The sequence below is a fragment of the Condylura cristata genome, unplaced genomic scaffold, assembly GCF_000260355.1.
Source record: "Condylura cristata isolate star-nosed mole 26May11 unplaced genomic scaffold, ConCri1.0 scaffold00011, whole genome shotgun sequence".
Taxonomy (NCBI): domain Eukaryota; kingdom Metazoa; phylum Chordata; class Mammalia; order Eulipotyphla; family Talpidae; genus Condylura; species Condylura cristata.
In genome coordinates, this window is record NW_004567112.1 from 46,102,316 (window position 1) to 46,116,564 (window position 14,249).

Consider the following 14,249-nt stretch of genomic DNA (forward strand, 5'->3'; position numbering starts at 1 on the left):
CCTTGGCAGTTAGTTCAAGAATTGTGACTTGTTTGTCAATTTTATCTTCCATGAAATGTACACTGTATTTATTAATATAACTCAGTATAGATTGTGAATGATCTTAGAAAAGAATGTTGTCAATATATTACTTTAATATTAAAAATTATATTTGCTTTGTTTTCATAATGAAATGCAAAAACTCAAAGTGAAAAGCACTTTGTCCTCTACATTAAGAAGAAAAAAGTACTAAGATTTTTCTACAGTTCCATCTCACAGTTTTATTTCCCTTCTGATAAATGCATCTGTTTCCTTGAGTATGTCAAATAAGAATTGTTTCACTCCCCAGAAACTAGCAAGCACTTAGGAAATTCAGAAAATTCCACCACAGGTCTCAAACTATTATTTGAAATATTTAGGTCTTTCTGAGGTTAACTTTCCATTCTAACATGACTATGGTTTGTGTCCCCCCTTGCTTTATAGTTTCCTTTGCATCTCAGATAAGTAGCTCAGGATAAACAAAGTAATAATGAGCAACTTGTCTAGAATTGGTATGCTCATTACAGAGATTCCAGAGCTGCTCTTGTGTAGTGTTTTTTAGAACCTGGGGCTTTAGGGGTGGAATTAGAAGTAATCAAGGGGACTGTCACTTCAGAGGATACTGAGCTATCTTATCTTTTGGAGTTGAAAAGCAACTACCTGAGGTTTATATCAGCAGCAAAAACAAGAAGTGATAAGACCCATAATAACAAACTAAACTCTATCTTGCTTTCATACTCTAATTAGCTTGTGTTAGACATATTAACTAATCATAGCTCCTATTTTAGCACTCCCTTGTAATTTTTTTTTTTCTTTTAGGCAGGGTGGAGACTGTGGTAAAACAGCTCACCCTCTCCTGTCAATCACATAGAATTGGGGTTCAGTCCAAAGCTATGCATTCAACTCTAAAGACATCTCTGAAGGGTGTGTTCTAAGCAGAGGGTCAAATACTTTCCAGGTCAGCTGAGGTTCCAGACGGCAATGTGTCAAAACTAAAAATAGGAATAGAAGATCTTCTGCCCTAGCTCATCCCGTTTGGCAGAGGCTGGTTTTTCAGAAGGAGTCAAGATGTGACATTTCCTTTCTTGGGTTGTTACCTACAGCCTGAGTCTTCTTCAGTGGGTTATGCAAAGGGTGTCTGTCCAGTGAGAAATGCCTTTGTATTAGAACTTGCCAGTGACTTAAAAATGAGAGTTAATTGCAATAAACAAATTGATCAGTGGGGCAGCAGCTGAGACCTCCCGCTGTGTTGTTTCTGGCCTATCCATATGGCCTAGGAAGAATTGTTCTGTTATTTAGATCTAGATCACGTTCTCAAATACAAATACTCTGATCTTCTGATTTATTTTCAAATATTTTAAATTGCCATTGGACCATTTTATATGGCCGATTATGTTCATGGCAAAATATAATCTTGAATTTCTCCTCAGTAATGGTAAATAAGTAAAAGATCCCCCAAGTCAGAAAGGTCTTCCTCAGAAGAGAGGTCCTTCAAGTGTCCTTAGTCACAGCTAATTGACAGTATTAAAGGAAATTTGATTCCCTCTACCTCTGGGAATAAAAGATGAACTCAGAGAAGTATCCAAAATGTTCTTAAAACTCTAGTAAACTTGACTCAATTTATGAGAATTCACCAGTCATTTTGAGGTGCTATAGATACAAAGACAGATAAAATATAACACATACTCTCAACAAGTGTATATTTTTGTCAAAAGAAATACATGTATAAACAAAAGTAATCATAAATATTACTATCTGGTGGCCCCTAAGTACCTCTAGGACTTTTATTGGCCTCGGTAAAGTGAAAAATGGGTGTAGGAGGGGGAAAGGAGGTAAAAGACTTCAGGAGGACAGGCCCTTGAGCTGAATATCAAGGGATAGGTGTTGGCCCCAAGGGCATTTGGAAAGCAGTGTTCTTGGAAGCCTGAGGCCAGACAGTAACTGAGCTATGTGTTATTTGGGGAATTAGTTAAGCCAAAGCATAGCATAGAAATGTGGGTTTTGTAAAAGGTGATTAGAGGAGAAAATGGAAATAGATTTCAGAATATATTACCATAAGGAGTAAAATTTTCAACTTGTAAGCAATAGACCATTAAAGAGATTTTTTTTTTTTTTAAGAGATTTTAAAGGTAGAAAAATAGCTCTGAACATGATCCAGTGGTGCCAGGGTGTTTGTTGTTTTCCTTTTATCTTCAATTTAAATAAAGCAAGTTGTCATTGACTATCTACTAACATAACTGCCTGCAACAGGAAATTCTATATTCCAGGAAGTCTCTAACACTTGCATGAAACTATCTCTAGCCTATGTGTTCTCAGAAATGGGGGCGATTTGAGGGCACCACACTAATGGTACTGTTTGATTTATCGGTGTTTGCTTTCAGGTCATTTGTTTTTTGTTAAAACCATCAGAGAAAATCACTAGAAAATTTGAAGGTGCTCTGCACACATTTTTATCTTGTTGCTGGGCATGTGACCAAGTGTTTTGTGTTGACAGAATGGTTATACGCCACTGCACATTGCTGCCAAAAAGAACCAGATGGACATAGCGACGACTCTGCTGGAATATGGTGCTGATGCAAATGCAGTTACCCGGCAAGGAATTGCTTCCGTCCATCTTGCAGCTCAGGAAGGACATGTGGACATGGTGTCACTGCTCCTCAGCAGAAATGCAAATGTGAACCTGAGCAATAAGGTAATCTTGTTTTTTCTCTATACAACATACAATATAGCAAAACTCACCCCTCAGGAAAGCCATTAAGAACTCATGAGAATTCTAAGTCAGATGGAAGAAAGGCATAAAGCGTAATATTGCCTGAAGGTTTTTCCAGAGTGTTCTTTACCGCAGCAAAAAAGAACTTGAAAACAATCTGTCTAAGCAATGAGATAGTGGAGTCCTAAGCCTTGAAGACTTGTTCTGCTCTCCTTACTGGCCCAAGGTCTCTCCCACCATCCTGATCCTCCAGATCCTCAGTCATGCCAAGAAGCCTCCCAGTTGATCCCTTCTTTGTATTTACTGGAACCAGAGGTACTGGACGAGTGCTATGTGTCATATATCTGGGTTTGTCCAGTCCAGACGTCAACTGGAACAGAAAGCATAACTCAGTCTTCTGGAACAAACTGGGTCTCAATACAAGTTCTTTCAGTGAATGTAGATGACAGCAAACTGAAGAAAGAAGGTCCAGACTTCTGAATGAAATATTTCCCTATAAAGCTGCTAAAAATAAAAGCCTTCCAGAGCCATCCATAGCATAGTCCAGTTATGCAGGCAGTATTTCCTGTCTACATGCACAAAACATTGTTATTGCATTGTGCTGGGGTTTAATTAATATCTTGAAACGGGGGGGGGGGGAGAGTCAGACAATGGTTGGTCCCTAATTATAGAGTGAAACAATTAAGCAACAGATACCCATAAAAGTGAAATCCACAACATTTTTGCTAAAATGTTGACGTTTTTAAAAACAAACCTTTAGGCAACTAGAACAAAAAGTAGTTAACAGCAGGTAAAGGGAAGGAATATGGGTAATAAGGTGAAAGGGTTCACCTTTCACCTGGTGGTGAACACAAGGTAGCATAGATCGCTGTTGTTTTACTTCATTGTTTTAGAAAAGCAAAAAATATTTTACTAAAACATAAGATTTACAGAAGTTTACAGATAATACAAAATGGTCATTTTTCTTGAAGGGAGGTTTCTACACTTGAAGCAAAGTCACCATGTTATTAGTGAGGGCTCTGAGCTTTAATGAATCTTCCCATTTTTGGCTCCTTCAAGTTTGTCTATTTATAGCATCTAAATAAAATTACACTTGGCTAGAGAGGACGTTCTGAAGAACTGGTTAGCAGCTTTTACCAATGCAATTTAGTATTGCATAAGAAGGGGGAGAGGAACCCATAAAATTAAAATTAAAATGGGGGAGAGTGCACAGGACGATGGTGATGGCACACAGGTAATTGGTGATGGGAAGTCCACAGGGACTACAACTGAGATGGAAAAGACACAAAATGATGTTAAAATAAACTACTGTAATAAAAAAATGAACAAAACTCCCCCCTCAAAAAGTAATAAACACCCCCACAGCCTGAATATGACCTTCATTCACAGTGCTTTATGTTCCAGCCATGAAGGGAGAATGAATCAAAGCAGAGAGGAGGGTCCAATGCTTTTAAACATTTCACCAAGAATCCAAATGATACTTCTAGCCTCTGCTCATGCTTACAGCAGGGAATCAGGACAGGGTAGGGAATCAGGACAGGGTATATAGATTTGCTAATGTGCATTTCATCATCAAAGAACAAAATGTCTGGGCTTTTATCTGTAATGTTTGTAAGACTGTGTCCATTAAAAGCAATAAAAAGGGAAGACTTGGCAGAATAGAAGTGCACACTTGATGATGAGATTGATTTAAATATTATCCATGGCGTGTAGCCTAGTGCATGCTCCAGCTGTTTCTGCGGCCCATCTTCGCTTGTCTGCAACTGCTCTGTGGCATCATCTGCTAATGGATCATCTGGGTTGGTAGTATTTAACAAAGCCTGGATCAATAGCAGAATTGTGTGGTTCTGCCATGTTGAAGACCACTTACCATTCAAAACATCTAAACATAGTCTTTCCAATTTGTCTACATCCAGTGTGATAAATTCGGGTTATGAAACATACTTTTGGAGCTGCCATCGGGTATTCTTCTGGAAGGACTAGACAAGTTGGAAAATCCCTCCCTGAGAAGGGCTGACCTGGGAGCCAGCAATGACCACCTGAAAATGATAGGTGTTACTTTCATCTGGTTCTGCTTTAATGCCTGCAACTGGTTCTGCCAACAAACACCAGGTTTTCTGGAGTCTCTTCGGGGCCACCCAACCGTCTTTGTCAGGTCTTGAGGTTAGCATGTGGTTTTGTCTCCAGCTCTGCTGGCCTCACCCACAAGAGACTCCACAGATGTTGATTTTAAAGGATGAGCACCTGAAACTTAAGTCATGTTTATATAAGTCAATAAACTTCAATTTTTTAAAAATTAACTGGGGAAAAAACAAACCATGAAGTTTTGTTCAAATGTTTATTTTCCTAGCCTCATTATTACCTCATCAAACACAGCCAACTAAGAAGTAAATTATATCATGTGGATTCATTCCTCAAATATTCCAGGAGTACTAGCTCCTTGCTGGAATCAGTTTTTAAATCCTAGTTATAAAGAGAGATTAGAAACTGTGGCTTCAGAGACTTCATCTTCTTTTTTTCATAATATAATAGTTTATTTTTACATTATTTTGTACTTTTTTTTTTTCATCTCAATTGTAATCCCCAAGGGTTTCCCATCACCGAGTCACCGGTGTGCCATCACCATAGTCCCGTGCACTTTCCTCCCCTGTTTTTGATCCCATTCCCCACTCCACCCCACAAAATGCAGAGACTTCATCTTAGTAACAGAAATTTAAACAGATTGTAAAGACCAATGGCTTGCATGTATTGTCTTTGCTTGGAAATTAGCATTTCCAAGAAAATTGGAACTTTGTTCCTGAAATTTTCACACTCTCCATCCTATATTTGATATTCCCATTATCAGCGAAGAAACAATTAGAATAGTTTGAAGCAAAGTGAAAATCTACTCCATCATTTGGCAAGAGACATGTTAATGATATTACAACCTCTCATTACACATACCAAAGAATCTGGATTTGTTGAACTATACACTAATACATGAGCCTAAAATTTGTCCCTAACACAATTCAGATCTTTTAGATAGAGGTAACTCCCTGCAGGAGTTTCTGGAATTCTTAATAACCCCAATTCCCCAGCACATCAGTTCTCCACCAGTTAATGCACAGCTGTGACATTTCTCAGCTTTAACTCAGATTTTGGAGAAGTTTCAATATAGTAATGATTTTATGGTGACAAAGATTTCAATATGTTTAACATATGTGGCCTGTGGTTTGGAGTCACTGAGAGTGTACATCCAAAGTCTTACTCTTCACTAGACGTGACTGTGAGTTCTATGAGCCTCAAGTCATCCTCTAGTAAACAAAGACCAAAATATTTACTTATGAGAGATGTCATAAGCACAAACTAGATAAAATTCAGTGCCTTCTAAATGAGAAGAAAAAGTTGTATTTAATTTTGAACTAATCACCATTTTGGAAAGCCTAAACTGAATTCCCAAGATTCTAATATGACAAATTCTGTAGCCCAAACAATATGCATCAGAGGCCAGAAACACTGTTTTTTTGTTGTTGTTGTTTGTTTGCTTGTTTGTTTTTTGTGGTTTTGGTATCTTGAAAATCCTTTCAGAGTGAGCATATTTTTTTTCTGCTACACCAGTTTGATTTTCTTGAATATTTTCTTTGAATCATGCTTTCTAGAAATAGAAGTTGCCGCATCAATGAGAATCACAAAATTACTTCAGATAGTTATGAAAATGGACACAGTCCATTTTTTTAATTTTTGGCACACATTAATGTGTAAACCAGTCTTATTATTACTGCAAAATTCAGCTCATCTTAATAAGTTAAAGTAGTTATGCTCAGTGCGCTTCCCAAATTGAAGCACACATTCTGGTACATTGTAAACTGTATCTTCTCTTCTGAGCTCAGAATGTGGTATGTCATTAATTTTCCTAGAGACAGTTTTTTTTAAAGGTACATTTTCTGTGGCTTTGATACCAAAGTACAGAGTGAATGATACTTTTTTGCCTTAAAATTCTCCAGTCTACTGCTTATAATCCAACCTTGAATTCACTTCAAAGTCAGCATTTTTTAGCCTGAAATGTTTTAGAAAGAAATTTCTGTTTTGGTAGCCTGTACATTTGCAAGGGAATTCTGACATATAGTAAACCAAAAAAACATGGACATTTCAAACCACCTTCTAAGTAAAGAACACACAAGCAGAGATACTTCCAAAGAAATTTAAAAAGCTGTCTTCCCACTATTATGTTGTACTTAACCTTCAGGAACTTCCCTGAACCAGGGGACTGTCCAGTAAAAAGACATCTGTAAATCTTTGCACACTTTATCAATTGTTATTTCCTATATAGTGTATCAAATAAGCCCTGTGTGAATATCAACCAACAGAATTTTATGATTTGATAAAGAATTCTGATAGTTTTCCTATCAGTCCTTGAGTTACCAGGTGTTTAAGAACAATTACTGCCCTTTTATTGCTCCCACCTGCCTATCCCACCTTCCTATTTAGTATTAGCCCTAGTTTCCTTGTTAAAAAGTAAATATGGAAAGAAAGAGTTTGCTTTCATGAAAATTTATTTTGAATTAAACACTATTTTTTTTTTTTAAAGATTTATTTATTTATTCGTACAGAACTGGGTTACAGGTCAGAGATGCGGAGGGTGAGAGGATTCACCAAAGACAGAGTGGGGAACAGAACAGGCAGATCGACGAAGTACACTGCTGAGGGGAGCAGCGGGCGGGTCAGGAGAGGTCTGCCGCGCCATGTGGTCACCTCCAGGGCAGGCGGGAATCGAACTCATGCAGAAGTGGTTTAAGCTTCTTTGTGCAGTGCTTTAACCCGCTGCGCCACCAGGGAGGGCCTAAACACTATTTTTTTATAACAGTTTATTTTTACATCATTTTGTACATTTTTTTTTCCATCTCAATTGTAATCCCCGTGGGTTTCCCATCACCACGTCACCCGTGTGCCATCACCATAATCCCGTGCACTTTCCTCCCTCCCCCACCCCCGTTTTTGATCCCATTCCCCACTCCACCCCCGCAAAATGTCTCTGGTATATGGTTGTTCATTATTTTTGTTATTTTTCTCGCTTGGTCCATTATACTCCTGCTATGAATGAAACCATCCGGTATTTTTCTTTCTCTTTCTGGCTTATCTCACTAAGTGTGATCTTTTCCAGCTCCATCCAAGTTGCTGCAAAAGACATGTGTTTCTCTTTTTTTGGTTGCTGAGTAATATTCCATTGTATATATGTACCACGTCTTTTTTATCCAGTCATCTACTTTGGGGCATTTGGGCTGCTTGTTTTTTGGTTTTTTTTTTTTAAAGATTGATTTATTTGTGTATACAGAACTGAGATTGATTTATTTGTGTATACAGAACTGGGGTACAGGCCAGAGGCTCAGGGGCAGCGAGAGGCTTCACCAGAGACAGAGTGGGGAGCAGAACAGGCAGACTGACAAAGTACATTGCTGAGGGGAGCAGTGTGCAGGTCAGGAGAGGGCAGCCAGCCATGTGGTCACCTCCGAGGAAGGCAGGAATCGAACTCCTGCAGAAATGGCTTTAGCTTCTTAGTGCTGTGCTTTAACCCGCTGCACCACCAGGGAGGGCCTAAACACTCTGTTGTTTAAACTCATTTCTTACCAGCAGTTCCAAATAGTTTTTAAGAAAAGAGCCCACCAACCTCAGTTACTGGTGAAATACTTGGACTTGATTTAATTTTCCTCTTGAAGTTGTTGTTTCCCCACATGGATTTTGCAGATCACAACTAGTTAAATTTCTCTACACAGCTAATAAATTTTAGACAAAACTCTTGCTGTTCTGAGGTAGTTGTGATCTTGCTATTTCAAGGAAATGCCAATTCTTAAATAAGCAAGGTTGAAACCCCATAAAACATTAACAGACAACTTCTAAATGCTAACAGGTCTGTTTCAAATATCTCATTTATTTTAAAAGGATCTTCAAACCCTTCCTGGTGGCACAGCAGGTTAAAGCGCAGCACTGCAAGCTAGCCATAGTCACTTCAGTGTAAATCCAATCCCTGGCCTGGGAGGTGACCCACATGACACAGCAGACCTCTCCTGTCTTGCCCGCTGCTCCTCTCACCCCTCAGCAGTGTACTGTGTTGATCTGCCTGCTCTACCCCTCCACTCTGTCTCTGGTGAATCCTTTCACCCCTTGCCCCCACCCCAGATCTGTATGCATAAATAAATAAATATTTAAAACATAATAAAATAAAAATATTTTATGTCAAAGTCATGAATACAAAGGTAAAATTTCTTTTTAATTTATCCAGTTGTACCTAAAAGATACTTGCTTTTTCATCAGTAGATGGTTTAAATGCTGCGTGATATATCCTGGTTTTACAACATTGTCTAAATAAGTTCACAGTGGTTTGAGGAAGGCAGACAAGAAAGCAATGTTTCAGTACAGGCTTACACTGTCCTTGACAGAGATGAGTACATCAAGGTGTGCACATCAGTGTAACAAGGAGAACTTTTGTGAGGCCCCAAGAGAGGGGACCTGGGAACGTTGCAAGTGACTCTGAGCAAGTGGTTGAGTGGGTCACCACGGGGCAGCATGAATGCAGACAGGAGCACAAGCCACAGTCTGTTTCTCCATCTTTGCTGAGATCCCCTAGCAAAGTATCTTCAGCACTTTAAGAAGTCACAAATTTTAACTAGGGGACTCCACCACCTCTGCTACATTTTATGGCTGAAAATGTTTGTTTTCTCTAAAGCAGAACATGGAACATTGTTCTATGATTATGTCAGTGTTTGGGTGGTGCCAGTTTTGGCACTGGCTTATTTTTCTTGGATTTCAAGTGATTCTATCAGTCCCTCTTTTCATATCGCCTCGTATTCAGTTTAAGTGTGCTTCCTTTAAAATTTTATAAACGCTATTTAAAAGTCATGAGCAAATGACTCTTCCTGAGTCATATGATTTGTTTGGCACAATAGCAGCCCCTAAATAAGTCTAGAGGACCCTGTAGGCTTCCTGAAGCTGCATTTGAAATCGCTCCTTTCCTACGATAAACAGTTGAGCCTGATGCTGTCAGTGTACAGATGCTAAAGGGGAATAAAGAAGGTGCCAGAACAGAAGGTAGTAACTTCTGTGGTCATAATGGATGAAGCATGTGCAACAACTCACTTTCTCTTAAATATTATTTATGGGGAAAAAATACAACTACAGAGGATTTTTAATCCAGAAGAGTTTTAATGATCTTTTTTTTTCCCCACTGTGAGAAAAACCACATAATCTACATATTCTGTAATAGGGTCAGTTTAAAAATTCAGTCTCATCAAATGCATTTGCCATGTAATTGACTTAGAAAATCTAGCATTTATGGTATACTTCATAAGCCATCATTCTTATCCAGAGCAATATACAAAAAAAAATTTGTCAATATTAGTATTTACTAGGTATTAATATTTAATGGAGAATATATCATGTCAATACTCATTTTGTGAGCAATTTTAATATCTCCTGTTAGTGCCACTAGTTATATATTAAATTTCCTGCATAATTATTTTTAAAAAAGTATTTTTCAAAGATTAGCAAAGTAGGAGGAAAATGAGAAAAGGTTTGGGATATGCTTTAAAATATTCCCATACAAAAATAAGAAGGGAAGTGGGGCTAGATGAAGTACATGTAGGAAATGCTTGGTAACTGCTGCCTGTGATGAGTACATAAGGGTCAGGTCATGCCCTTCTCATTTACATATTCTTGAATTTTTTATTCAGTCTGCAGATAACAGTGATGACACATTGCTGACATATAAATTTATTCTGTGCATTTTTTCACATAGGCATCCTGAGCTGGGGCCTCCTTGGTGGCGGAGGGAAGGGGTTGAGTCTGCACTGTAGGGCTATCTGTGGGCTGCTGCAGCATGGGTTCAATCCCCAGCCAGGGAGCTGACCCACATGGCACAGAAGACCTCTCCTGTCTTGCCCACTGCTCCCCTCAGCAGTGGATTTCAGTAGACCCACCTGTTCTGCTCCCTACTCTGTCTCTGGTGGGTCCTCTTACACACCCCCACCTCTGACCTGCACCTCAGCTCCTGTATGCATAAATAACTAAAAATATGTCTTTGTGGATAAAAAGAAATTCTACACTCACTCTTCTAGAACTCATTAGTTGTACTTCAATATGCATATGTGTGCCACATTCTCCCCCTAAAAAAAAAAAATTAAAAAGACTGTATATTTTGAATCTTTTGCAGAGTGGCCTGACCCCACTCCATTTGGCTGCTCAGGAAGACCGAGTGAATGTGGCCGAGGTCCTCGTAAACCAAGGGGCCCATGTGGATGCTCAGACAAAGGTAACACAAAGAATGTGCCCTAAAGTGCCATTGGGTGTCTCCAGATGAAAGAAAGGACAATTTTTAGGAGAAAAATATTTTCCATCCTATCCATTATGTCCAGTACACACAGAATGTACATCAGTGCAAGGGATGCCAAAATCGGGTTATAGTATCCCCAGGCTTTATCTTTAATGGCCTGGATACCTTATCCTGGCCACAGAGCCACGGCCTCCTGTTTTAATGCCACCAATCCTGATCTACCAGACCTGTCCTACAAGGGCTGTGTGGAGGCTTGTGTCCTCCTTCATTTTTGTGAGCAACTGAGAAAATGAATATGGAACAATTTGACTGTAATTTGTGACCTTTGTTTTTATATAGTCCGTGAAAAAGGAAAAATTAAGGGTTATTAGACCATTACTCACTTGATAAATTCCTTATGGTACATGTGGTTGCCAGCATCTTTTTCCACCAAAATAGCTCATTTCATATTGAACAAAAGAATAGCAATCTCATGTAATGCCATGACTTCAAACTCATATAAGAAAAATGGATGTTTTATGTCTTTGAAAATAGAGCATCATAATAAATTCTTTATCTGAACATGTTCTTCCAATGCTTAATTTTATGAACTGTCCATATCAAACTTATTTTATCTACTCAGAAACTTAACTCTTCACTCTTTGTGCCATATTTAGACACAAATATGAGTGCCTGTTATATATCACAGATACAAATTGTTTTGTGTATCATAAGTTCTAGTTATGGACGGATACTATTAGATACTAATAACATAGAAGTAGTCTGAGGAATTAGCCAGGTAAAAAAGGCAGAGTAGACATCAAAACTAGAGAGAGTTTTGATTATATTCTTAAGTTTCTTTAAATATTTTCAGCAAGATGAAAGCCTTTCTTTAGAAATTTGCAGCATTGTATATTCATTCACTCATAATTATCTATTTATACACACATATACACATACAGGCTGACATGTTTTGGTTACCTCCCTATTTATAAAAAAGATTTAACTTCAGTTTGTAATACTGAAGTAAGTAAGTAGTAGCAGGGGGAACAGAGGCAGACACTGTTCAGTTTACTTAAATACGACTATTCCTTAGCAATTCAAGAAAGAATATTTGGTCTCTCCAAAATATACTGCTGCTAGCTGGAAGGAATTTCTGAAATAATATTTCTGAATGCTTATTTCTTGCAGGTTGCCATTTAATATGAAAAGTTTGTGACTCTCAGTAAATAGAAGAGTCCAAGTTTTGTTTCTTCTAATGCAAATTGAATCATGCTGGCCACAGACATACACTTTCATAAAATATTTTCATTTTTATGCAACAGAAGGACCAGTGTCCTACAGTACAGTGAACAGGAAAGATACTAGTAGGAGATGAGTTCAGAGATTTTTAGTGGATGGGGAAAGGGGTGTGGGTATACTACCAGATCAGAAAGGTCTCACTGGTCCATTATAGTGTTTTACCAGGAGTAAGAAGGGCACTATGAGGAGTAGAAACTGTATATTAAAACACTGATAATGATTCAACTTTAAAAAGTTAATAATTTATCACAATAGCAATTGAAAATTGCTGCATTTTCACTTAGGCAGGTTGACTAAAACTTTTCAGAATTTCTTACTATCTAGATTTGTAAAATATTTTCTGCAATTGGGTGCTTGGGATCAACCACCTTACCATTAAAGTTGGAATAATATACTTTAATCAGTTAAGTTAATTACACTGAAAAGTCACTGGAGAAAACTATTTTCCTGATTCCCTCACTGAGCAGCAATTGTTTCCTCATCCAATGTCCTAAGTGCCAAGAAAGAGTCCTGAAGAGCAGGGAACGGATTCTGGTCACCACAAAGGGACATCCCTTAACGTGCATTCATTGGTTAGAGTTAAAAGTCACACTCATACACATGCTGTTATAGTGAGCTTGTCAGCAGGAGACTGATCCATGTGGCTATGTTGATGATTCAACTCATAAAATAAAACCCCAGCATTGTCAGCTTTTTAGGGCAGCACTTTAGGGCAATCCCAGGTGAGGAGTCAGCTCTTTAGGGCAGTCCCAAGTGAGGAGTCTCTGCCTTTCACAATTGACTGTGATCTTGGGAGCCCCATCTCAGATACCCCCATTTCCTGGAGTTACTTGGTTTGGACAGCTCAAGCAAGAATACCATTAATTTGTTTCTCGCAGTTCTGAATGTTGAGAAATCCAAGGTCAAGGTGCTGTCAGTTGTGGTGTCTGGTGAGGGCTCTCTTAGTCTGCAGATGATCCTCCTTTCCTTGGATCCTCACATGATGGAGAGCAGAAAGGCAAGACAAGCTCTCTCCTTACAAGGGAGTTAATCTCTCCTATCCTTCCTTAGAAGCCCTCCTTTTGAGGGCTCCCCTCTCCAGCCTGTCACCTTCCAAAGGTCCCACCTCCAAGTACCATCACACAGGAATTTAGGGTGATAGCTTATGAATTTGGGGTGACATCAACATTCAGTCTCAGTAGAGACACAGTATTGCCATTACATATTAGATGTAAAACCTCGAAAACTCGGAGCCATATGCCCATTTAGAAATGTTCTGGAAAGTCAGTGCTATCCCTTTCAGTAATCTGTTGCACAGAGACTGAGTGTGGAGACTGAAATGAACTGACAATGCCTGTTATGTTAAAACATATTTGGACTGTCCTTGAAAAAGAATTATCTAGAAAACACACACATATATATCTACATTAAGTCCTTACTTGACATTGCTGATAGGTTCTTAGAAATGTCAATTTGTTACGCAAAAACCAGGTTGAGAGGGAATTTTGGAAAAAATATGAAACCTTTATTTCATATAGTTTGTAAACCAAAGAACACAGCTGGCAGCTTTTGGATATAAACTATAACCCCAGGTCTAATAGAAAAGGAGTAAAGTTAGGAAGGTACAAACTTCAAAATAAGTGATAAAAGCCACAAAATGGAAACTTAGGCTAAATCTGTTGATAGCGGAATCCAAACCACAACTTGGTATGCTTTGGCCCCATCAGGTAGGTGGGTAGGGACTTTCCAGATTTTGAATAGGCATCTGGGGGGGGCTGGCAGTTGTGATTTTTCTGACTGCAGCCCTAGGTCCTGGCATGGCCACCCTGATGCCACTTTACTTGGGCTCCATAAGCATGAGTAGATTTTCATAATTTTTTTTGGTTGGGTGGGGGGGTCTTTCCTTTGCATTTTGGTTCTGAAACTTAAAATGAAAAGACCTGTAACAAAAGCAGGTCC

The 14,249-nt window shown here is 38.6% G+C and overlaps 1 protein-coding gene and 1 pseudogene across 12 annotated transcripts in view; one reads left to right on the forward strand and one right to left on the reverse strand.

Annotated features, from left to right (window-relative positions):
• The window catches only part of ANK3 (ankyrin 3, node of Ranvier (ankyrin G)), a 307,389-nt gene that overhangs the window by 173,808 nt on the left and 119,332 nt on the right, over positions 1–14,249 (forward strand). For all 12 annotated transcript variants that reach the window (XM_012723584.1, XM_012723582.1, XM_012723586.1 and 9 more), the window contains 2 exons: positions 2,513–2,710; positions 10,911–11,009. In XM_012723584.1, coding sequence (XP_012579038.1) covers positions 2,513–2,710; positions 10,911–11,009 — 297 coding nt within the window. The remainder of the gene's footprint in view (positions 1–2,512; positions 2,711–10,910; positions 11,010–14,249) is intronic.
• On the reverse strand, positions 4,418–4,899 carry LOC105853494 (annotated as a pseudogene).